General features: G+C 42.4%; 2 protein-coding genes across 6 annotated transcripts in view; both read right to left on the reverse strand.

Moving 5' to 3' along the window:
* ktn1 (kinectin 1) overlaps positions 1 to 15,678 on the reverse strand; it is a 37,121-nt gene extending 21,443 nt beyond the window's left edge. For 2 of the 5 annotated variants that reach the window (XM_056295644.1, XM_056295643.1), the window contains exons 1-7: positions 15,483 to 15,675; positions 7,803 to 8,509; positions 4,499 to 4,657; positions 4,244 to 4,366; positions 3,951 to 4,081; positions 3,665 to 3,769; positions 3,420 to 3,560 (exon numbers count right to left, since the gene is read on the reverse strand). In XM_056295644.1, the coding sequence (XP_056151619.1) occupies positions 3,420 to 3,560; positions 3,665 to 3,769; positions 3,951 to 4,081; positions 4,244 to 4,366; positions 4,499 to 4,657; positions 7,803 to 8,508 (1,365 nt within the window). In that variant the 5' untranslated portion in view covers position 8,509; positions 15,483 to 15,675. Of the gene's footprint in view, positions 1 to 3,419; positions 3,561 to 3,664; positions 3,770 to 3,950; positions 4,082 to 4,243; positions 4,367 to 4,498; positions 4,658 to 7,802; positions 8,510 to 15,482 lie in introns of all 5 variants that reach the window. The other 3 variants (XM_056295645.1, XM_056295646.1, XM_056295647.1) reach the window with 3 other exon arrangements.
* Positions 15,679 to 16,026: 348 nt separating this feature from the next.
* On the reverse strand, positions 16,027 to 26,071 carry msh4 (mutS homolog 4). The gene is made up of 21 exons (XM_056295375.1): positions 26,068 to 26,071; positions 25,538 to 25,756; positions 24,687 to 24,860; positions 24,153 to 24,316; positions 23,951 to 24,061; positions 23,721 to 23,836; positions 23,395 to 23,568; positions 21,518 to 21,690; positions 21,339 to 21,406; positions 20,921 to 20,995; positions 20,690 to 20,754; positions 20,397 to 20,566; positions 20,168 to 20,304; positions 19,311 to 19,414; positions 18,978 to 19,102; positions 17,990 to 18,190; positions 17,751 to 17,869; positions 17,534 to 17,662; positions 16,784 to 16,958; positions 16,611 to 16,699; positions 16,027 to 16,224 (listed from the first exon to the last, which is right to left on the reverse strand). Exons 1-21 carry the CDS (start codon positions 26,069 to 26,071, stop codon positions 16,027 to 16,029), a joined length of 2,790 nt encoding a protein of 929 aa, XP_056151350.1.
* Between the last annotated feature and the right edge of the window lie 207 nt (positions 26,072 to 26,278).

The following is a 26,278-nucleotide window of genomic DNA, read 5'->3' on the forward strand; positions in this document are numbered from 1 at the left end:
GATCTTGTTTTGTGAACTGGAGCAGTCATGCTGGAACAGAAAAGGGCCCTCCCCAAACCATTCCCACAAAATTGGAAGCATAGAATTGTCTAAAATGTCTTGATATGCTGAAGCATTAAGATTTCTCTTCACTGGAACTAAGGGGCCTAGCCCAACCCCTGAAAAACAACCCCATACCATTATCCCTCCTCCACCAAACTTTACAGTTGGCACAATGCAGTCAGGCAGGTAACGTTCTCCTGGCATCCGCCAAACCCAGACTCGTCCATCAAACTGCCAGACAGAGAAGCGTGATTCGTCACTCCACAGAACACGTTTCCACTGCTCTAGAATCCAGTGGCAGCGTGCTTTACACCACTCCATCCGACGCTTGGCATTGTGCTTAGTGATATAAGGCTTGCATGCAGCTGCTCGGCCATGGAAAACCATTCCATGAAGCTCCTGGCACACGGTTTTTGTGATGATGTTAATGCCAGAGGAAGTTTGGAACTCTGCAGTTGTTGAGTCAACAGAGTGTTGGCGACTTTTACACACTATGCGCCTCAGCACTGGATGACCCCGCTGTGTGACTTTACATGGTCTGCCACTTAGTGGCTGAGTTGCTGTTGTTCCTAAATGCTTCCACTTTTCAATAATACCACTTACAGAGTAGACCGTGGAGTATTTAGCAGGGGAGAAATTTCACAAACTGACTTATTGCAACGGTGGCATCCTATGACAGTACCATGCTTGAATTCACTGAGCTCTTCAGAACAACCCATTCTTTCACAAATGTTTGTAAATGCAGACTGAATGTCTAGTTGCTTGATTTTATACACCTGTGGCAATGGGTCTGAATGAAACACCTGAATTCAATGATTAAGAGGCGTGTCCCAATACTTTTTGTACATATAGTGTAGCTCTCTTTGCCTCCAGAGAAAACACACATTACCCTGTGTTCTTCTCTCTGACAGACCCCACTGCACTACTGGGAATAGATGCGCTAGCTCATCCATGGCCTCAGACTCTACTGTATGCGTTCCTACCAGTGGAATCGATTTTGCCCACTCTGGAGAGGGTTTGCCGGGGGGCATATCCATGATTCTGGTGGCTTCCTGTTGGCCAGGGAAAGCGTGATATGCAGAGATAGTCAGCCTCATGGTAGGGGAGCCTTGGCGTCGCCCAACCTGCAAGGATCTTTTATCTCAGGCAGGGGGAGAGATAGTGCATCACTGCCCAGAGCAGTGGCGTCTTGTGTGTTTACCTGTTGAGGGGTTGAACTTAATGGACAAGGGCCTACCTTCCAATGTTGTAGCTACCATTCAGAATGCAAGGGCTTCATCTGCCCGGGGGCTATATGCTTCTAAGTGGCGCGTGCATTTGAGCAGTGGTGCCACTGATGGGGTTTGATTCCATCTCAGTGTTCTATGGTAGCTGTTCCGACATTCCTTCAGGACCTGTTGGAGCAGGGCCATTCCTTTTCTACCATTATGGTCCATCTAGCAGCAATATCAGCTTGTCATGTGGGTTTTGGTGGAGTGTCGCCGGGGGCACACCCTTTTGCCATACTGTTTATGAAAGGCGTACAGCAGTTGAAACCAGTGGTGTGACTCAACATTCCTTCCAGGGATTTTAACTTAGTTCTTGATGCTCTGTGTCAGCTACCTTTTGAACACTTGGAGTTAGTTGACAAAGTTTATTTAATCTAAAACAGCCCTCCTTTTAGCGTTGGTGTCGGCTAAATGGGTAGGGGATATTCATGTTTTGTCGATGCATCCAACATGCCTGGTTTTTGCACCAGGGGATACTAAGGTGATGTTGTGTCCTAATACAGCATATATTCATTCCTAATGTCATGCCTATATCCTACAGTTCAATGGCTTTTTTTTGGGACCCCCCCCCCCCTTTTCTCCCCAATTGTATCCAACCACCTACCCCACTCTTCCAAGCCGTCCCGGCCGCTGCTCCACCCCCTCTGCCAATCCAGGGAGTCCTGCAGACCACCACATGCCTCCTCCAATACACGTGGAGTCGCCTGCCACTTCTTTTCACCTGACAGTGAGGAGTTTCGCCAGGGGGACGTAGCACGTGGGGGGGATCACGCTATTCCCCCCAGTTCCCCCTCCCCCCTGAATAGGCGCTCCGACCGACCAGATGAGGCGCTAGTGCAGCTAACAGGACACATACCCACATCCGGCTTCCCATCTATAGACACGGCCAATTGTGTCTGTAGGGACGCCTGACCAAGCCGGAGGTAACACGGGGATTCAAACTGCTGATCCTCGTATTGGTAGGCAACGGAATAGACCGCTACGCTACCCGGATGCCCTAGTTCATTGGCTTTTGAGTTTCTGCTGTCCCCTCCTTCTTTTGTCCCGGAGGAAGAGAGAAAGTTGGATATGTTGTGTCTTGTGAGGACTTTACACACATCTGTTAACCATACTCAGCCTTTTTGTAATGAGATCAGCTGTTTGTCTGCTTTGCTAATCTAGTTATGGGCAAGGCTCTGTCAAAGCAGTGACTTTCTCATTGGATAGTTGAGGCCATTTCTCTTGACTTACAGCAGCAAAGCTGAGGGTGTGGGCCCACTACCAGTGGCATAGCTTTGTTTTGGGCCTTGTTCCAAGGGCTTGTCTGTCCAAGACATTTGCGCAGCAGCTAGCTGGGCTTCTTCACACACTTTTGTGTGGTTTTATCATTTAGATGTAGTGGCCCCTTCAGTGGCTCACTCTCTCTGCTGGGTCAACTTTAATTTAAACCCAGTGGGTTGGTTTATTCCTGCTCTGTGGGGCATGAATATAGGTCCCATACAATGTGTTGTACCGAGTGTATCAACTGAAAGGGAACGTAGGGTTATGAATATAACCACTGTTCCCTGAAGGAGAGGAACGAGGTACAACACTCATTCGTCCCGCTTCGCTGGGAGTGTTCAGTGTAACAAACTGATGGATGCTATATAGCCTAGGGGGGTGGGACCAGGCCACCATGCATCATTTGCCTTTCAGGCATGAATAAAGGTGTCTTCTGACAGATTCAAGAGGGCGTTATATCCCATACAATATGTGTTGTACCAAGTTCCTCTCCTTCAGGGAACAGTAGTGATATGCATAACCCTACCTTTCCCTTTTCAATACACTGCTTTGTTCTGGAATTTCATTTTCATTGACCAATTTTTGATATGAGGTAGGTTAACAGTGGCTGGGCCTGTTTGGCTCCTCTTCAAGATGATTCCTCAATAAGAAACATCTTATTATGTAGTAAAATGCGACCAGAGTGGGTCAAACATATGAAAGCCGATTCCCCCACATGCACACACATTAAAGGTTTTTATGTTATAGCTAAACTTTTAAAGACCTGAGAAGAATCAAATTCATCATCAATGCATTCCTTGATGTTCTAAACCTGCACAGAAACCCTGTTTAATATGACCAAACGGTCACCTTTATCTGCATTGTCTGGAGCTCCTGGTAGCTGCCCTGGGCTTTAGCCTGCATTCCCCCAAGCTCCTTCTCCATGGCTCCTCGCTGCTCTCTCATCACGGCCTCTGTCCGATTTGTCTTCTGCTTCTCGACCTGAAGCTCCTAGTACACGATGACACAAGGTCAGAGAAGAGTGCATCATCAAGTTGGAGAAAATAATAGTTATGGTGCTTCCTGGAAATAAAATCACATCACTTCATACAGACCTGGCTCAGCTGCTTGACCTTTTCCTTGGCAATGGATGCCTCCTCCTGCAGAGTGGTGAGGAGCCGTTCTCTCTCCTGGGCTGCTGGGTCAGGTTTGGCTATAGACTGAACAAGAGGGGGTACGTGACATTAACAAATAGACGAACAAATTAAAACTATAAATGTTAAGTGTTTCTGCCAAATGTATCCAATAAGAGGTAAACATCACTATACCTCAATCATTTAAGGCTGTCTCCCATCACTATTATTACACATACCACAATTATTAGGTTCTCTCCACACTCACCTTTTGCCAGGTGTCCAAGGCATTAGGGCTCTTCTCTCGGAGGAGGGTCATCACACTGACTGCTTCTGCCTCAGACAAAGTTAGACTAGCAAGACCAGAAAGCAGCTCCTTCAGTTTAACTTCAGTGTTCTCTGTTAAAAACATAGAGATAGGAATTTAAGGATTACAAGATGGCCAGTGGATAGTGGAAAGCTCAGAAAACTGAGTGGTCTCAAGAGTGGAAAAGTATTTGATTACCCATAAAAATAATGCCTCAATTACATTATCTAGAATTAGGAAATTGCCAGTCTCACCCCTATCAGTTTCATTTTTCTGTTTCTTGCCACTCCCCTTGGAGGACACATCATCGTTATGGGCAGCCTGGTGGTTAGGAGCCGCTGAGGAGTCAGTCAGAACATGGGACTCATCTACCGGGACTGAGAAAACAGGTTTATTACTCTGCACACAAGTAGACAGGGTCAGGCTCAAGCTTGATTACTCATCCTAACTGTTTGTATAACCAGAAAATCCAACAATTTGGCATGCATAAATCATTCCATCCTCCTTACCAGGCTCAGTCTTCTGCTTTTTGGCAGAGTTCTTTTTCTTGCCGCCGGTAGTTGTGGGGGGAACACCATCAAGAGCTTTGGTTTCAGCTATCAAGTGAGCCTCTTTCTTGACAGAGGGTGGGGCCTGCTCCACTTTAGCCTGAGGCTGCTGTTCATCAGCTGGACACCAAAGACAAATAGCACTCAGCTTATGATTTCAAACGCTAATTAAGATGAAATGGTGTTACAATTTGATGTCTCAGTTTCTAAGGCAAACTTTTTCTGTCTCGCTTTTCTTCCAATGTCCACTGTGGTTTAAACAGTCTCATTTCACCGAGGGGCTCGTTTCATGAAAACGCATCACTTGCAAACTGCAAATAAAAGTGTGATGACTACAGACCTCTGACACAGCCATTTCTTTTCTCACAAATCCAGCATTTCCTTTGATTGTGTAGAAGGAGGTACGCTCCAGAAAGAATCTTTCATGATTGTGACCTTACTTTAGCTATCTACAGAGATACTGGGTTGCTCAAAAGGTATAGATTGCTTTCCCCCCCCCCAGTTTTACTGACACAGAAGAGGCCTACTGAATATTTACCAAATAAAATGCTTTTGTTTAATCTAACCTTCTAAGTGATGGTGGGGACATCTTCCATTGAAAAATTTGCCTTCCTTCCACCACTTATTTTATCAAACAACCGTCTGAACAGGCACCAACTTAGGAAATTGAATGTCCATGTTCATCTATGAAAAAGACAGAAAAATATGTTCTTCCTATACTTTTCCCTTCAAATAGTGTAATTAGTGTCATGAAAATAAAATGTGGGATTTTTGATGTATAGGGGACCCTTCCACACACCAAAACTCTAGAACAACTTGTCTGATGTCATTTACCTACCCATGAAAAAAATACATTTAGTTTTGAACATTACTGATATACCGTGCACACAAATTCCCATTCATATCAGATATGACTACCCAATATAATTTTTATTTAAGTAAGCATATTTCTTTTTTTTATTTTCCTTTTTCACTTTATGGAGGCTAGGGTGGGGGGGTGGTGGCAAAGAATTTGGAGTTGTTCCAAGCTCCTCAGCATGCACAAAGCTGGTACGCCACACCTTAAAGGTCATAATTCAGCCGGTAGATTATTCACAACCAAATTATTACTTTCCCTGTGGATTTTTGCTCTAGGAACAAATGTCAATTGTGCTTTAGCCATTAACAGTTTCAATTCGATTTGTTTATAATTAACCTTGGAATAAGGGGAGAAAAAAATTGTGAAATATTTCTAACTATTAAAAATTGCTTTGACCAACATGGGGATCACTGGTTCAAATCCCCGTGTTACCTCCGGCTTGGTTGGGTGTCCCTACAGACACAATTGGCCGTGTCTGCAGGTGGGAAGCCAGATGTGGGTATGTGTCCTGGTCGCCGTACTAGCGCCTCATCTGGTCGGTCGGGGGTGCCTGTTCAGGGGGGAGGGGGAACTGGGGGGAATAGCGTGATCCTACCACACGCTACGTCCCCCTGGTGAAACTCCTCACTGTCAGGTGAAAAGAAGCGGCTGGCGACGCCACATGTATCATAGGAGGCATGTGGTAGTCTGCAGCCCTCCCCGGATCGGCAGAGGGGGTGCAGCAGCAACTGGGATGGCTCAGAAAAGTGGGGTAATTGGCCGAGTACAATTGAGGAGAATAATTTGGAAAAATCAATATATATATATATATATATATATACACTACCGTTCAAAAGTTTGGGATCACCCAAACAATTTCGTGTTTTCCATGAAAAGTCACACTTATTCACCACCATATGTTGTGAAATGAATAGAAAATAGAGTCAAGACATTGACAAGGTTAGAAATAATGATTTGTATTTGAAATAAGATTTTTTTTACATCAAACTTTGCTTTCGTCAAAGAATCCTCCATTTGCAGCAATTACAGCATTGCAGACCTTTGGCATTCTAGCTGTTAATTTGTTGAGGTAATCTGGAGAAATTGCACCCCACGCTTCCAGAAGCAGCTCCCACAAGTTGGATTGGTTGGATGGGCTCTTCTTTGAGCAGATTGAGTTTCTGGAGCATCACATTTGTGGGGTCAATTAAACGCTCAAAATGGCCAGAAAAAGAGAACTTTCATCTGAAACTCGACAGTCTATTCTTGTTCTTAGAAATGAAGGCTATTCCATGCGAGAAATTGCTAAGAAATTGAAGATTTCCTACACCGGTGTGTACTACTCCCTTCAGAGGACAGCACAAAGAGGCTCTAACAGGTACTATTTAATGAAGATGCCAGTTGGGGACCTGTGAGGCGTCTGTTTCTCAAACTAGAGACTCTAATGTACTTATCTTCTTGCTCAGTTGTGCAACGCGGCCTCCCACTTCTTTTTCTACTCTGGTTAGAGCCTGTTTGTGCTGTCCTCTGAAGGGAGTAGTACACACCGGTGTAGGAAATCTTCAATTTCTTAGCAATTTCTCGCATGGAATAGCCTTCATTTCTAAGAACAAGAATAGACTGTCGAGTTTCAGATGAAAGTTCTCTTTTTCTGGCCATTTTGAGCGTTTAATTGACCCCACAAATGTGATGCTCCAGAAACTCAATCTGCTCAAAGAAGTGCCCATCCAACCAATCCAACTTGTGGGAGCTGCTTCTGGAAGCGTGGGGTGCAATTTCTCCAGATTACCTCAACAAATTAACAGCTAGAATGCCAAAGGTCTGCAATGCTGTAATTGCTGCAAATGGAGGATTCTTTGACGAAAGCAAAGTTTGATGTAAAAAAAATCTTATTTCAAATACAAATCATTATTTCTAACCTTGTCAATGTCTTGACTCTATTTTCTATTCATTTCGCAACATATGGTGGTGAATAAGTGTGACTTTTCATGGAAAACACAAAATTGTTTGGGTGATCCCAAACTTTTGAACGGTAGTGTATATATATATATTGAATAGCTTACAGACAGTGAAGTCCATAGCATCACCATTCATTCTTTGGAAAACTAAGAGTTGCTTATAAAACCAAAAGGAGGCAGGGGGATAAGATTGTCGATTTACTGATTGACATGACAATTGCAATCATGCATGGCTTGCAATTGTGATTTTTACATGAATACACTCAAAGCAGAGAGGTAGAAATTTGTCACATCATGCAGATCTCATCTCTTGTCACAACTTTCATGAACGGAGCCCCGGATCGATAGATGAATTAACACAGAAAACTAATGAGGCAGAATTAAAGTTAGCTGATCTATTTATATAGCATTTCAGGGCAGACACTGCACTTGATACAGTCTCTCTTCGCTCGTGCTCTTAAATACTCACCAGCCTCAGCTTTCTGTTTCTTCTTTTCCTTCTTCTTCCCAGAAGTCTGAGGAGGGGTCTGGGCCAGAGCCTGAGCCTGAACCTGGGCCTGAGCCAGAGGCTGGATCTGCATTTGGACCTGGACCTGAGCCTGGATCTGCACGTCAGGCTGAGGAAAGGGTGGGCTGGGCTGTTTGCTCACAGCCAGAGGTAATTCTGCCTTGCGGTTGGCCAGCTTAGAGCCATTTACCTCTGGCTCCTCAAGAGATGGAGGAGCTGCAGCAGCGGCCTTGGCAGCCTTTTTCTCCTTCTTCTTCCTCTCCCTTATCCCAGCAGGAGCCTCTCCTGGTACAACCACAGGCACTGGAGGGTTAGGGGCGGGTGGTGCCATAGGTGTGGCCTCCTCCTCCGGTTCAAGAAGAGAGCTGTTGACTGCATCAGCCACATCAAAGTCCCGCAGTTCCTCCTCTGACTCTCCTCCGCCCCCGCCACCTCCTCCACCTCCCCCCACACTGGCACTCTCCTTTTTCTTGCTCTTCTTCTTGTCGTTCTTCTTTCGGGTTTCTGGTTTGGAGGGCGGCAGCTTGAGGTCTCTTTTCTGCCTGGCCAGCACCTCATCGTAGGAGGTCTCCTTCATGAAGAGCCAGAAGAAGAGAAACATGAGGACGATGACCAAGGAGGGGGCCAGGATGAGCAGGTACTGAGAGTCGTAGATATCCACCGCCATTCTGCAAATGAGAAAGGGGAAGGGTGGGATGGTGTTGAGGTTATGCCAGCTTTTTTGTCAATTGTCTAGGTGAAAAAGTAGACCTGATCCAATTCCCATCATTGAAAAGGAGCCTTACATACTAAACTTATAATTTACTCTGAGGTTTAACTAACAAGACTAAATAATGAATTCCATGACAAGTTATCTCCATGAAATTGCGGTTCCGGGGGGCACTTCTTTTCTTTGTACTACCCAAGCACCAGATGGGGTGATCACACACTTCAGTCTATCTCCTGTCAAGGAATATTTGTCAACAAATCAACAACCAGTCTGTGACATGTGAACCAGTGTATGAGAAATGAAAGCAGCAGGGAGGATTAGTACATCAGGCAGGTTTGTCCAGCCTTCTTGTTCTGGACCTGCCCTCTCAGTGATGATTGTATTAGACAACATTATGTCATGCCAACACTTTATAAGACAAAAAACAAACAAACAAACAAACAAACAAACAAACAAAACAAAACACACATGCACATACGAGGACAGAGAACGATGCTTCATCTTCCAGTGAGAGTTGCATATATGCCAGCAAATACTACCGATTTCACCAATGGGTTTTAAAGGCAGCACAAAATTGGGTCAAGAGTAGAGACACAGTTAGGGTGAAAGGAAATCCCACTTTGGCTGCCTGTCTCAGTGGTCACTTCCCTCCTTCAATCCTTGCTAACAAGGGTGACATAATGACACTCTAGCCTCAAACAGGAAGGCTTTGCAACAGGCAAAAATATACCTGTGTGTAAATGTCAACCACCGAGGTCTGCTGCTGCTGCACTTTTGCCCATCTGCGTCGAACTAAGGAAGAAAAGGCTCTCCTGACAAGCAGCCCTCAGTCAGCCACCAGCCCCTCTTAAGCCACTTCTACACATAATATCAAAAACTTTTCCATTAACTGCATCATAAAAATACTTTAAAGAGTCAAAGAGTCCCAAGTTTTTTTTAACTAGTTAAGCTTCTGCCATAGCCTCTAGCTATAAAACCAGGAGTATGAGGGACTCGATGGAGACCAAGCAGAAGTTATTATGTGGGAACCAAGAGGCCCAATAACTAACCACAATCCACAACCAAACAATGAACACAAACACTAAGAACACAGACGGAATGCATGTGTTATGCCTTTTAGGATGAAAATGATTGGTTCACTAACATCTACCTTTTCCTACCTGACAATATCACAGCTTTATTTAAAAGCTACAAGATTAAACATTTACATGCAAACAAATGTCCTTTCTGATCATTTCTATCGCCAATATATTCAGGAAATATCCACTCCATTAATGTCCAAATCATGAACACTTTTGTAAATGCTTATTTTAACGTTTCTGTTTGTACTTATTAAATCCTGATTCCAATTCTAATCATTTTTGAGAAAGAAACTACAATGTTTTAAAAGCGAAAACTAGGTCCCATTATCTCAATAGGCTATTGTATTTGGGGTTTGGACATTGTCATCTTCCTGCAATATTACATTTAAATAACTATACCTAGATACCATTCTTCACAACTCAAATTTTACTATTATGTACCAAATGTATAATAGCAGGATATTATTTGTGCATTTTGCCCATCTAAAAGGAAACTCAACAGTTCAGAAGAAATGTAACCTCTTCATTGATTGATTGATTTTATTCCACAATAAAAAACATACAGGATGTGGACTCCATGTACAATTTTCAAAAAACTCATCGGTGCCATTAGGCCCTTGTACAGTTAAAAATAGCACCCTCAGTTGCCGTTTTTGTGGGGAAGGTTTTCCTTATTTTAATGATGTCTGCAAGTCCGCCTGTGAAATGTAAGAGGCTGTCAAGATATATGGCTGAATGGGAAACGGAATATCAGTACGTCAAAGAGAATGACTGACTTTACAGCCGCTACGGAAACAAAGAATATTTTTTGTTTATTTCTTTTCTGGAGGCTACTGGGGAATACTTGCAGTTACTGATCGTTTCCATTTGTTTGGGAATAGGGTTAGGGTTATTATGTTTGTGATGTTTCGGTCTTGTTTGCATCAAACCAGTATTACAAATCCAAAGTATAATACTTTTTTTGTTACATTTATAATTCTAAGTGCTTTTGTTATTTTGTCTCACAATGAAACACTTCAAATCGTGTGCATCGGCATATTGGACCCCCCCTGCAAAAAAATCAAATCAAATCATTTTATCACCACAGGGGAGAAGATGCAGGACTGGCAGCAAGGGGCCCCTTATTTCTCCACATAGAAGGCGGCAACCCTATCTGAGGAAAAACTGGAGAAGATTGCTATGTGATCTTGTATCTAAGGGGATACAACCTATCCTCTTTCTAGCAGTTTCAAAGTTGGATTCCTGCAGTTTGTGTATTATTGCACAAGGCACCAAGTTAATGGTACTAGCATGAGTCTGAATATGAGGGATTATGATGACTGTGGCTAAGAGAGAAATTGAAAAGGCTGCATTCTTTTAGGTCTAAAATCTTACTGCAGCAAATATTTGGCAACATTGAAGATGCTTCCTCTCCTGCATGAAATTCTTACTGTAATGACTGCAGTTCGTCGTATTGCTGTTTTCTTTAGTGAAGTTTAGCCACACTTTGGAGCATTTGCTCAGGCTAGCCTTGTAAACATGTAGCTAGCAGGGTTGGGAAGGTTATAGATTACTAGTTATCCTGTTAAAAATGTAATAAGGAATGTAACTATTTTAACTACTTCAAAGTAATGTAACTTATTACACATTTGATTACTTTTTGAATACTGTTATAACAAATGTTTTAAACTGGGCAATAAAGCTGAAAAGTCAAAATTTGGGTGCACACAGCCCAATGAATGGAGCCTGTATAGACAGCTCCTTGGAAGCCATCCAACCCTTGATGGTGTTGCACTCAAATTTGTCTCAGCTTTGCTGACCCGTTTTGTCTGGAAATATGCCAAAAGGCAGCATTCCTGCATGGCGAAAAAATGCAAAGCAACAGAATGATTGTTATATTCTACATAAACTTTTTACCAAAAAGAATATATTTGGATGTAACCCTTTGTAATCGCCAACATTTTGATTAGTAACTAACTTACATATTTTTTCTCAGTAATTGTAAAACATTACATTTACATTTATTTTGTAATTAAATAACGCTGTTACATGCAAGTAGTTACTCAAACATTGGTAGCTAGTAACACAACACAGCAAGTAATTACTTGCTATGTTGACTAAAACTTTAGACTTCATACTGCTCACTTAAGTAAATGTGACAAACTACGCTTTCAGGATTTGATAAGCGGCTTCAAAACTCACTTTACTATATGAATACCCAGTTGTTGAAAATTTGGATCCAGTTCCAAGTTTGAACAAATCATCAATAGCAAACCACCTCACTAATAATCAAAGTAAAGAAACCCTGAACAGGGGAATGAAGCTGTAGTAGCAACCGATAGGGCAGATTCTCCACTTGCTGTAGTCTGCTGAGTGAAGGAGCAGTTTGTTCATCAATACAATGCGTTAATGACAGTTGTAAATGTACTGTGTACCCTCCAACTCTGTTAAAAAGACTGGTGGCAGTGATATCGCATAGGACAGCCTTGTGTGTAGTTCTCTTATACTACTGTAGGCCTCTTATGTAATTTGGATTAGGCAGATTAGTCATAATAGATTTAAGAATAACTTTCCACTTCCGTGCATCTCTAGGCCCAACAGGCTTCAGGTCCACCTTGTTTCGGCAATACCTCTTAAGTCTCCCCTGAAATAATTTCTCACAATTCATGGGGTCCTCACTCTTAAGAAGCACAGGCCCTGGACTCTTCAAACAATAAGCCTCTTCTCAGCTAGCACGTAAAAAACTGCCTCATTATGTGATATTTTTGAAGCGCTCTGACAAAGTTAAAATTCCTTTGAAGGTTATTCTTATAGTCAGAGGGGATGTTAGCCTTGTCCATTCATTGCATATTCCATTTAACCCTACAGAGGCCTTTTGAACATTTGGTGTCAAAGAACATGAATTCCTCAGCACGCAAATGGCTAAAGGGCAGGCTGAGGGGAAACTCATTTCAAGTACCCACTTCCATTGTAGGAAGAGAAACTTCTGTTTGGTTAGACGAAGATGGAAATTATGTAACCTAGACAAATGTAAGATTCCATAACAAAACCCAGAGAGAAAAAAAACGTACAGGAAAGCCAAGATTTCATGCCAAATTATTACATGTTGCTGCACTTTCCTTTGTTTAATAAGACGTACCTCTTATCTACTTTATAAAGAAATCTTGTGACCTTCAGTGAAAGTGAGTGAAGTCCTTATTGGCCAACTAAATGGTGGTATAAAAACAGAAATCTCAAAAGGTAATGAACGGCTAGGATCAAGAACAGGTTATAGAGCTGTGTTAGATATGCTTAGCCTCAAACCTGGACATAAACTGGCTAAGTGACTCGATGGTTCACTAAACAATGACTGCACAAGGCCAGACACAAAGAAATATGTTGTACAGTCTGTGGGTATACTTGCAAACAAGGATGAGATAGAAGCTCTTTCATGACTATAGTGGGCAATTAATTTCCAACTAAAAGATTACTTCACATATACTGCATGTGTCAAGTCCTCCCAAATTCAGGAAAACTGCAGCCATCAAGGAACAACTCTTAAGGAAGAGTGCTTCTTAGCATGAACAAGGTAGGAACTGGTAGAGCAGGTAGTGTACTGCTTGAAGCTTGCGTACTTTCTTTCAACGCCATACCTTAAACTGTAAAGTGAGTTTCCATTTGCAGCCGGAGCCATGTCCCAGCATGGAAATCAGCCTGGAGGACAAAGCCCTCTCGGGCCATTGGCTCCCCGGAATTTAGCCACTTGGCTGGCCAGACCTCCAAGCTTTGGCAGGGACAGACACACCAAGGAACTCCTGATAGCCATGCCGTCCCAAAAACAAGAGTAGAAAGAACGTGGAAAAGCAAGCCACAGCACCCACTACACCTGCCTCATCAGGATGGCAACAAATTATTGAGGAAACAAGCTATCAGTATGCCCTGGGAAAACAAGCATTTTTTTGTTAAATTATAGCTGTATGCATTCTTACACACAATCTCTCTAGAAAGGAACATATGGAAATCACCAGTAGTAATTTACCACCGGTAAATCAATGTTGCCAGGGAAAACAGAGAGGAACAATGTTAAAATCAGTTGGTCCATATCCAGGTTTGTAAAGCACAAGGTGTTTGCTTGGGCAATTTGTATCTTCCAAAATGCAGCTCTCTGAAATTAGGAGTTGATAAAATAACACAGAAGTCAATCTTCCCTTTATCAGATACTCGTGTAAAAAAAAAAAAAAAAAACTGGCAAACAACTTTTTGCTCTCACATAATAAAGAAAAGCTATATAAGCCACAATGACAATACAAAACACTGACGATGCAGTAATTGGCTTCCAACTTCAACCCACAATGAAAACTGTGGATGTGATCTTTTAAATTGAGATAACAGAATATCCCAGATATTTTCAGTTGAAAGATTAAACTACAGTTTAGAATGTGACAGACTATGCATCCGGGTAAAGCACAAGAAAGGAATACGAAAACAACAACAACCTATTGAAAAGGACTATACTTCCTGGTTTGGCAGCAGCGAGGAAGCGGGCACGGATTTAAGGCACAGCCCAAAACCAAATGCGCAAGATAACAGTTTATCTATGAAACACTGGCAAAAAAAAAGCGCTAATGAGTCACAGATGTCAAAAAACCAGAGTAGAGCTGGAACATAGCCCTAATCAAAAGAAAACCTCAAAAGCATCAAACTGTTCCCTTAATCTCTGCTTCTCTAAATAAGGGCTGGGGACCTCAAGAGTCATTGAAAATGTTCCAAGGGATTCAACGGAAAAGTTACAAACAATTTAACCTCTAATTTCATCTGGGATAATAACGATTGTGTTTACAGAACTATCTCGCAAGAAGGCCTTAGTCACATTCGAGGCCCCAAATTAGCTTGAGTTTTTGTTTTTTAATAACCCCTGCTAGCATTTACAGTATAGCCCTCAACTGTACAGTTCATAAAACTGTTTCGTAATCAGATACGGAACACAATCGTCGTGAAATCTGCTCTAGGAGATTGGCTTGTCAGCCGACAGACCTCCGCCAAAGAGGCCAGGCTCAACCTGCGGCTGAGAACTGAATGTTCCGGCATGTTCCTGCATGGCATGTAGCGTCAAATCGGTCTTTAAAAACAGCCAAGCTAACAGTCACGTCACGATTGCTGGACCCGACAACATGTATATTCGGTCAATGGCATCAGAGCTCGCAAACTTAAAAAGCAACGCCGGCTAGCTAACATTTACTAGCTGCCAAGTCACACATGAAGGCAGCAAATGAACCCCGGAGAGGCGAGGAGGGGCTCACATGTCGACTGACACGCAGTTCAGCTACACCGACTGACCCCAAGGCAAAGGCTAATAGGATTGCGGACCATTTAAGTGGTTCGAGCGAGACCACGTGGATTGAATAAGTCTGTAATCAGACAGGTCAACATGAGCCGAAACAGGAACGGGGTTCACCGGTTTTAGTTCGATTTAGCGAGTCCCCCTGAGCACTGGCACCGCTGCTATGAATGAGCTCGCTAACGCTAACGTTAGCCAGCTCGCGTTAGCTGGGCAACAGCACCAAGTTGTTGGCTAATCCAATTGTGTCATTATCGAGAATACAGAGGAAGTAGTCAGTAATAATATGTGAAATATCAGTGTTTAACAGTAACAAATAAGTATTTTTTTTCGGTGGCATGACCGTGGCTGTGGCAAGACCAACTCAGACCGGCCTCGGTTCGCATCCCAACCGCCTCTTGTGAAATCTCTTACGCACTCTTGCGTACTAATTTCCCGTTATCGTTTTGAAGGCCGTCCTCAGGCCTGGTTTAACTTACAACTCAGACATGAGTGACCAGCGAACCAAAAAGACATCCATGTATATTATGTAGGAGCAACTGTTAACACGATACCTTGAGTTTTAAAGCGCAGTCCCTATAGCATTAACGTGATTGTTGAAATGACGTTGCTCTGCGTTGACGGCAGTGGACTCCCGACTTCCCAAGAGGACTCCTACCCAGAAGCTGCTGCGCTGTGCCACTATCCTGTTTCCGCTTGGCGGGGGCGGGTTAGACTGATGGAGAGCGCATGTTTCGTAGCTCGGGACAAACCGGTGGACACAGCTTTCGCTTCGGGCCAAAGGAAAACTCCGCTTCTGCGGAGAAATTCTAACTTACAAACCGTGTGAGCTAGGGTACCGAGTGGGCGTGGTCTTTATGCGTTTCCCAATCAGAGGTCCATAACCCATTACAGATATAATAGTATGGGAAATTATGAATTGTTGGAAAAGAGGAAGAATATAACAGGTTCACGATCAGCGGGATTCCAAGAGAAGTAATTTAATATTTAACAAGCCTCTTAACAAATACTTCTATTAAAAACAATTATAATCCCCCAATGCTTGTCTTTCGCTTGCACAGGGATTTCATCACCCTCCCCACCCTAAGTCTGAGTCAGTCATTCCTCTCCTGTGTCCATGGACGCTGACTGCCCTATGGCCTGCAGTTCTGCCTCGTAGTGCTTTCTCAGTCCACTCAGATATATGCGCAGGCCGTCAGCGTCTAGTCTAGAGTTCCTTGCAGTCTGCTCGAGACGAGTGGCCAAGTGATGCACAACCTTCTGCCTTTGTGTTTCTGGATCACTGTGATGCTTAGACTGGAACAACAGAGAAACAATGCTACTTTTACTCATTGGCTCCAATTTCTTTGAAAACATTCATCTAGGAATGTAAAGTTCATTATCGGGGTCTGGCGGTAGGCACTCCTTACTGCTAACTGCTTGTAATGTCTGCAATTTTGTATTCGTTAATGTATTAGAGATATTCTTATGTTAGACTCATAAATCCTTACAGATGAGTATATATGATTGTATGCATGTAATATTTTATTATACATTGTAAGTATATGTCATTATATGCAAATTATGCATATCATATGAATAAGCAGCTGGCTGAGGCAAAAGGGGCCGACAATATATAAAGATTATCAACCTAAATATTTATCCCATGTAAAATATTACTGGTCATGTAAGATAAAGCATACCAAAAGCTGCTGGCTGACTCTGGATGCAATTGCCTTTGCATCTTGGATTATGCTTGGGGGGAGTGCAGTCATCTCTGCTGCTCTAAAACCTATAATGTAAAAAAAAAAACATCCTCTAGCATTTAGACAACTGAATGCCACAAGCTAGTAATTACATTTTAATGATCTTATACCATAGTGTCTTTCTTCAGAGCATCCTTGGCACAGTAAGTAGGTGTAGACCACACTTTCTGCACCAGTGTCACCACTCCGTGTGTGCTGGACCTCCATGTGCTGGTTATCCACATTGGGATATAGTGTTTCAAGTTGGCAAAGCTCCAAGAAGTGAGTGGCAAACAAAGTGAATGCCTGAGAAGACCAAGGAAACAGTTAACACATTAGATCCTTTTGTGACCTCTAAATTGAAGGCCATAAACATGATAAATTCAAACATTCATTGTCCTCCAACTATTGACCTAAGAGGTGTACCCATAATCACCATATGGGTACACCTAAGAGGTGTACCCATATGGTGTGATGACAAACACCAGGCATGTCGTTGATATAAATCTCACTATTCATCTATTTTGAGAGACAGGAGTGGCAATGTATTGCTGTGCAATGTGTTGCTATGTCATTTCTAATGCTATGTTCTTTGTGTTACTTTGGGATTTGCAGTTGAAAAAATAGTTTCCCCACTAAAGGCTCAATTAAGCACTATTAATACTAAATAATAACAATAATAATAATTTTATGTATATAGCATTTTATAAAACAATGCCACAAAGTACTTCACACAAAAAAATAAAACCAGAGAAGGCAAAAACAAGAGTAAGGCCAAACAAGTAAGAGCAAAAACTAAAACAGCATAAATTTTTTAAAAAAATCAAACATTTGTAAAAGCTACAAACACAAATACAGGACTAACCTCACATATACTCTACCTTGTGGCTAAGGAGGGACTCACAAACTGAATGACAGATGCCAATGCCTTCCTCGGCACTAGTACCACGCCCCAATTCATCTATGATGATAAGAGACCTGTTGCTTACATTTTGCATTATATAGGAGACCTTGGGAGTAAAGAACAAATAAAAATACACATAAAATAATCTTCATTACTGGAATGATAAACAGCCCCGAGTGTGAAACAAAACATACCTCCTTCATTTCCACCATAAAGGTGGAAGAGTTGGTTTCAAAATCATCATCCACCCCAATTCTAGTGAAAATCTGATCAGCAATCCGGAAAGAGGCATACTCAGCAGGGACAAAAGAGCCTGAAATAGGAATACACCAGACCAAGTCCGATTCAATAGCTGCTCAAACAATAAAAATTAATGAATATCACTGCACATCACTGAGCTTTGCACCGTTTGCTGCAAGACTTTTCCGCTCACCTATCTGAGCCATGATTTGGCACAATGCCACCTGTTTAAGGTAGGTGGATTTGCCACTCATGTTGGGACCAGTGATGATGACAAAGTTGCTGCCCTCAGAGATATAAGTATTGTTGGATACAGGCTGCTGGAAAGTAATGCATTCCAGAATGGGGTGACGGCCCAGCTTGATGGCCAGTGTGTCTGTAAACTCAGGACGCACTGCAGGTACACAGTAGAAAATGGTGAAACAACCAATCAAACTAGCTTTGAACTACATTTTTCATTCATACAATACATCAAGCCCATGTATTTCCTTGGCAGGGTATCCTGTAGCTTAATGACAAAAAAGATGGCTCAAGGACTCAGTGACATTGGATATACTGATTTTTAGATAATATTGAATTTATGCGATACTGAATTCATTTAATTCTGAATTTATTTGATGCATCTAAATAAACTCTAGTAATTATGTATCATTTTTATGTTTATGTAACAGTAATTACATTGCTAAAGAGATGTTCTGTCCAAAAAAAAAACCACAGACACACACACGCATGCACGCGCGCGCGCGCACACACACACACACACACTGATCTCTTAGAAAGGAGTATGCACTGGATAGTAGTTACTTCTGGTAGGGAGATTTGTCTTGTTAAATATAATGTAAGCTTATGTAACAAGGGTAATCTGAGTGCAAACTGGCTGAGATACAAGGGGGCAGGCAGTCCACACGTGTCAGTGGAGAGATGCTTTTAGACAGCTGAGGGCCAGTGCCCACCACCCACGTGGCTTACAGTGCTGGTTTTGCCTACTACCCACACACAAAGAACTGAGGCCAGCAGAGCAGCCGCTGGCAGCCATGGCTGGTGGATTACTGGCTGCTTTATGAGCATCCAGCACTTTCTCAGACAATTGGTAAACGTACTTCAAGTCTAATTTGATTGTATGATCTATTTTGGGGATGAAAACAAAACCAGACAATGGTACACTGCTCATCTGGTCTTACCATAGTCTGAGATGGTGCATGCATTGGCCAGAGACAACAACATGTCCAGAATTGATACAGCATCAGAGAGCTTGTAGAGACAGTGGATGTGCTCATGAATAGTACAAAGCAGTTGGCATATCACCCTGTAAGAAAACAGTGTATAGGCGATGGGCACATGAAGCTCTGGGGGCACAATCATGTATGACAAATAGCCCCCTCCACTGGATAAAAAGAAGAATACAATTCCATCTTCCATCTTTTTCCCCATTGCCAGAATATTAACTAAAATATAGTAAAATACAACCACAATATGGTTTATGTTGCTAATCAATATGATTACGGTTTCCTCACACATAGGACATGTGAAAGATCTCCCTCAGGGCCTCATTACAGCGGTCATTCATCTTCATCACATCCACAGTAGTGAAGCTGTAGTTGTTTTTTTGCTTGGTTACCTGAGTGGGCAGACGTTGAAACCGAGCCACTTTGTTCATTCTAACTTTGGTTCAAAGACAGGGTTTATATCAAGAAACACAAGCCAAAGAACAATGTAAAAACAATTAAATCACATCATGAAGCTTGGCGACCATATTTTCTCCACTAGGGCTTCCAGGCTCTAAAACAACCTGCTTAGCATCCTATGAAAACAAACCTTCAGGTTTGCCTTTACCTGATTCATCAGATCAATTTGTTTGCATTGTTTACGTCTTGTTCTAATTATTCTACTACTTTGCTCAATAGTATTTTTACTGATATTGTTTTTCTTACTGTTCAATCTTAGGTTATTTACTGGGCAGAACTTCGCAACTCTATTTTAACATGTTCCCTATAAATAACGAGTTCATCTGCTTCTTCTTTTTTTTGTTCAGTGCCATATAAAATCTTGCTTGATGTAAGAGGTAGCCAGAGGGCATCAGCTCTTATGATGGAAACTACCCTCCTTAGAGATCAGGGCATTTGGCAATGACTGGCTTTTTTCAACACATGCTTTTAAAAAGATTTAAAGATTAATAATGCACACAATGACATGAGTTAGTACAATTTAAAAATTAGGATTACATTAAACCAACAAAATTGGACATAGCTAATCTCCTACTGAAGTCAAAGATGTGAAATTAAGCTTTTCACCAATTTTTAAGTCATCATTCCTTATCCTTTAAGGGCTCTACCAGCCATTTGTGATTTATCTATTACTCTCTTGACCATACCTTGATGAACTCTGAGGGGAGTTCCCCATCAGGTAAGGTTCTACCTCCGAGCTTCATCTGTACAAAGAACCCTCGAGTGTTGCTGAAGCTAGTACGCATCGGCATGCCATATTTCTCCCCCAGCTGGTTCACCAGCCCTGTGCAAAAAGAATGACATTCATGAGGGGCTTTTGGTCCATAGTCTAATCAAATGTCAAAGGCACATGTACGGCACATCTAGCACAAACACCTGCAATATCATCCACTATCTCAGTGTAAGCCCGCCGGGAAATGTCCAGGAACTCATTGATGTTGGGACGCACAGCATAACATTTCTGAGTGCGCATGTTGAGGCTTCCCTTCATGTAGGTGGCGTCATCATTCATTACTGTCTTGATCTGCTCTAGGATCACGTCAAATCTTAGGGTGATACAAACAGATAAAATAATAATAATAATATAGTCTGAAAAAATCTCTAATCAATACGTAGATTCAATTCCATAAAAGAGAATCAGTCCATTTGACATTAGAAAATGGAGATACCGGTTGTCTTCCAGTGAGGCGCTATATGCCTTTAGCAAAGCAGTGCTGCAGTTCCCCAACACCATCTGTTCACAAAAAAACATTTTAAAAATGTTCCCAGTATGTGCAAACATCAAGCCTTGACATTATTAAAAGCTGATTTATTGTTTTTCCTTGAGCACAAGTTTAATTTAAAAAACAAATCTATTCTTAGCTGTATAAATTTTAGGTATAAAATACCAAGAAATCTACCCTTAATGGTGGCACCAAATCCAGTGTGTGCTTCAGCTGAATGACATGTGCAATCTTTGCCTCAGCAACTTGAACCTGTAGAAGGAAAACCAAATAATTTGACTTGAACAGCAAGACAAGAAAGGGAATGGATGAGTGCTTCTTTTAAAAAATTTAAAATTCTATAAATCTGAATTCCTGACTGAGTTACACGAGCAAATCAACATTAACAAAACTGGCAGAATTACAAAAACCAATACTTCATCTGTGATCAGGTAAGACCACACAGGATGGGTTTTTTTAAGCCTCATTTTGAATAGCTTTTGGTCAGACATATTTCAGGCATTCACACGTTTTTGTTTCTGTTTTTTTTTTTGAAAACTTCCCTATGGTCTGCTAGTTTGACAGTAATCAAAACTAATTCATGTGCTGTACCCACCGTTTCCTGCTTTGGGATCTGGACAAGAACTGAGAGCAGCTGATCTATATCAAGGAAATGCCCTATAGCTTGGGAGTGAGAAACATGAAACAGTCATGTTTATATTCCATGTCAAAGTGTTGATTATCAGTGTGTGCAACATTCACTGTCATACAATGTAACTAGTACTTGCTCCTGACCATTCTTCAAGCCAAAGAAAAGCTCCTCATTCTGCAGGAGCTCTTGTATGGTGTCCAAGCGTATATTGATGGTATCCACATCAAGCAGGGGCTCTAGAAGGTTGGCACGCAGCCTTCTACTACCACCAGGTGTTTTTGTGTAGTTAAGTACCCCTAAAAGCGTATGTCCACTCCTGTGTGCACACCAAGCCCATACAAGTGCTTATTATTGTGTACATTTATTTATTTTTGTTTCTTTCTTTTTTGGGGGATTTCCCCCCCTTTTTCTCCCAATTGTACCCAGCCAATTACCCCACTCTCCGAGCCATCCCAGTCGCTGCTCCAACCCCTCCGCCGATCAGGGGAGGGCTGCAGGCTACCACATATGCCTCCTCTGATACATGTGGAGTCGCCAGCCACTTCTTTTCACCTGACAGTGAGGAGTTTCACTAGGGGGACATAGCGCGTTGGAGGATCATGCTATCCCCCCCCTCCCCCCCGAACAGGCACCCCTTACCGACCAGATGAGGCACTAGTGCAGCGACCAGGACACATGTCCACATCCGGCTTCCCACCCCCAGACATGGCCAATTGTGTCTGTAGGGACGCCCGACTAAGCCGGAGGTAACACGGGGATTCGAAATGGAGAGCCCCGTGTTGGTAGGCAATGGAATAGACCGCCACGCCATCCGGATGCCCGTGTACATTTATTTTTGAACAACTATCTCGGGCAGTATGTGCCATGGCATTATTGCACCCAAAAAGCAAAGAAAAGCTAGTTTACTTGTATAGCAATTCCGTACACAAAGCCAATTCAAAGTGCTTTACAAAAAGGCATAAAAAGACAATAAGAGATACAGAGCATAACAAAAAAATTAAGTAATAAAAGATTAAAAGAATAAAATAGAAAATTTTTAAATGAAATTAAAAGATAAAAATGCAGGATAAAAGTTCAAAGTGAAAAATGGTCAAAGTGCAACTGTCAGTAGGCTGAAGATTCAGTTAAAGCAATGGCAAACATAAAAGTTTTAGCTTAGTTTTAGAATTGTTCACCATTTGGGCAAGTCTTAAATCTTCTGGAAGTTTGTTCCAGCTGTGTGCAGCATAATAATGAAATGCTGCTTCACCATGTTTTGCTTCAGCTCTGGGAATAGGAACAAATAGGATTTGTAGATGTGTAGCAGTATTTTAAAGTATTGGAGAGGTGGATGTATGCACTGGAGAGATGGTGAGGATACAAAGAGTAGAGGTGGTGAAGGTGGATGAGTTTAAATGCTTGGGGTCACTGTTCAAAGTAACAGAGAGTGCGGAAGAGGTGAAGAAGAGAGTGCAGGCAGGGTTGAGTGGGTGGAGGAGTGATTTACGATAGAAGGATACCAGCAAGATGAAAGGGAAGGTTTACAAGATGGTAGTGAGACCAGCTATGTTGTGTGGTTTGGAGATGGTGGCACTGATGAAAAGACATGAGGCAGAGCGGGAGGTGGCAGAGTTGAAGATGCTAAGATTTTTGTTGGGAGTGACGAAGATGGACAGGATTAGGAATGAGTATAGTATTAGAGGGAGAGCTCAGGCTGGATGGTTTGGGGACAAAGCAATAGAGGCAAGATTGAGATGGTTTGGACATGTGCAGAAGAGAGATGCTGGGTATATTGAAAAAAATGATAATGATGATGGAGCTATTGGGCAAGAGGAGAAGAGGAAGGCCAAAGAGGAGCTTCATGGATGTGGTGAGGGAGGACATGCAGGTGGATGGCGTGAGAGAGGAAGATGCAGAAGACGGAAAGAAATGGAAATGGATGATCCGCTGTGGCGACCGCTAAATGAAGTAGCCGAAAGAAGAAAAGCTACTTCATACAAAAATTATATTTTGATATTCTTCCCCTTTCTTTTCCTCTTACCTATGATCTCTGTTGTTGACTACCAGCTCCAAGTTAGTGGCAGATGCTGAGTCAATCATGGCAGTCTGTTCGCTCCCTTTAAAGCTCACTTTAAGTGACTTGGGAGCATATATGGAATTCTGGATAAACTCTAAGTATTTTAGTAAGGCAGCTGCAGCTGACAAACAGTAGTACCTGCATAGATCAAAATGTTTAAAATAAACAGGAACATAAGCTCATGTGTTTATTTTTGATTTCATAGTATTCATTTAACAAATTGGTTTTTAATGAAGACTAAGAGACTTGTTAGTTTGTAACTATGAGTCACTATTAACATAGTAGCTTACTTAGTTTGTACTTCCATTATGACAGTACTGAACTCTGGAGCGCATAGCTGCTGAATGTACTCCAGTCCTTTTCTTTCATTAAAGTACTTCCTTTGGACTGGAACGAAAGCTACTCCCTGTCATAAGAATAAAAACACATCACACGACGAAGTAAAAAAATAAAAATAAAATAAAATCTTTGTCTGAGTTAAATATTTCATTGGCACTGGTTACAGCCAAGGTAACACTACCTGAAAGTTATTTGTGATAAGACTGAACAGTTTTGTCCCTTTTCCCTTCTCACTGGCTGTGTCTGACATAAGTATTTCCAGTGGAACAAGGATGTGAAGCTTGGTGATTACCTAGTAAAATGCACAATTTTACAAAATTTTCTGAGAAGAAACAAATTGCCATCAGCCAATTGAGTCTAACTTTTGAGCTTGCATGCATTACCTTGGCATATGTCCCAGTGTCTGCAAACTGTGAGAGTACAAGCTCTGGACATCTCAGATTGAGACTGGCCATGCCAATGTCTCCCGTAGCCAATCCACTTCCATCTACCACAGCCACAATAACTGAAGCACTAGAAACTGAAGATGATGAGGAAGAAGTCGTCTCTAGAGTGGCAGAGAAAGCAAGGTTGGATTACTGATTTGGCAAAGCGGGCAACTGCTCCAGGGCCCAGGACCCCCAAGGGCCCCGAAGGCTCCAGGTTCGGCATGTGTCAGTCGGTGTGTGGTAATTTGAGTAAAAAGTAACACTTAAACACAACATCAAATGAGAGCCTTGAGAAGGGTCAATATCCACTCTTTGTACATGTACCATGACTATGTACAGTGAGTGGACAATCGATAGGGATGGTAGGGGCCAAAGTACATTTTTGCCCAAGGGCCCCTCTGGCGGGTTAATCCAGCCACGAGTGAAACCATAATCACAATCCCTGACTGGACCATTCTGACAGCTAAACAATGTTTAGTGTGCCATTACCAGTGTGTTCAGTCAACGGTGTCCGTATGGGGTGTGAGACTGTGGGCCCTACAGAACCTGGGGTCCTCCTGTTTCTTGGTGTACCTCCAAGGCTGCAGTGGGAGGAGGTGCTGGTGGTAGATGGAGGGACAGATGAGACTGCTGTGGGTAGTCTGAAGCAGCATTTGAAATTGCCTATAGTATAACAAAACATGGAAGGTGTGATGTCAGTCATTGCAGCTGTATCTAACAACCACTTTCATTATTCTGAGATACACGCAAGCTTTTACCATAACCTATCTAATTTTTGTTTCAATCCTGGTATAGTTTAATCTATTAGCTTGAGCCACCACGGTTAAGGTAAGGAGGTTCCCTGAGCACGGTACGACTGAAAACACTCAAGTTTAAACCATTAAGATCACTGTCTGTGTTATAACCTTGTTCCGAGTGTGATTATGTGCAGGATGGAACCATCCAGCATCCCCGTGACCTCGACTGGGATAAGCGGCTTGGTTAATGGATGGATGTTAAAAAGATGTTTGTGCTAATCGCTAATTGTGTGGTATGGGTATGCTAGCTTACCTGGGCATCGCTAAAAATGTTAAAAGTTGTGTTGTGGCTGGCTAATCAGCAACTTGTTCTAGATAGAGGCAGTTGAAGTTTATTTTATTTTGTATTTCCATGGAAACTGATTAGTTTTGTTGGGTATTTTTAAGACAATAAATGAGAGCCATCTGTTCTGCCATAACCGCCACCTGGACTCCTGTTCCGTCTGTCTTCCCGGCCCTGGTACACTTCATCTAACACAACACAGAGACTTTACTGTGGCTCACCGCCTGAAAGACAGGGTTAATCTTTGGTTCTTCGCCTACCTGAGGACGTTTGGGGACATGACTGCGCATGGGTGGAGCTCATAATAGCGCCATCTGAGCTCGGAGGAGGTGAAGGTGAGGATGATGAACTGGGCCCATTAGGAGCAGCCATATTTTGCCGACCACCCGCCGACAACGGCGCCATCGAACTTCGTCCTGACTTTGAAGTGTCGCTGCCTGTTGTCGCCTCCTCCGTGCTGCTGCGAAACATGTCAAATCCTAAAAAAGAAAGCAGACAAAAGTGGTCACTTGTGTGCTTAAGCAAACGTGTTTGTATAACTATCACTTGGTGTACATAAGCTAGCAAGTTCTCCACAAAACGCAAGACTTTGGCGCGTTTTCAATACTGGCCTTTGCGCATGAGCAAACCGACCACTTCCTGCTTCCACACACACACACAAAAAAAAACGCTGAGCGCGTTTTGTGGAGATGCGTTTCACTTAAAAATGACCTTAATTGTCACCGTGGACCCGTCCTCTTAGTCACACCTTCAAATTAACTTCACTGCTATTTTACATTTTCCGACGAACCCATTCCCCTTGATCTGGTGGTGCAAATATGTTCTCTTGAATCCTGAACTTAAGCATGTTTAGGCTTGACGGTGCCTTTTCATAGTTCCCGTCTCGGGGTGGCAATCAAACCAAAACCCATTTTGTTCGCAAATCTACAGCAGCCATTTCATTATGATCACCAACATCATAGTCAAAATTATGGATTTTAACTCCAGTATGTCACATGTAA

Source organism: Lampris incognitus, chromosome 16 (assembly GCF_029633865.1).
Source record: "Lampris incognitus isolate fLamInc1 chromosome 16, fLamInc1.hap2, whole genome shotgun sequence".
NCBI classification, from domain to species: Eukaryota; Metazoa; Chordata; class Actinopteri; order Lampriformes; family Lampridae; genus Lampris; species Lampris incognitus.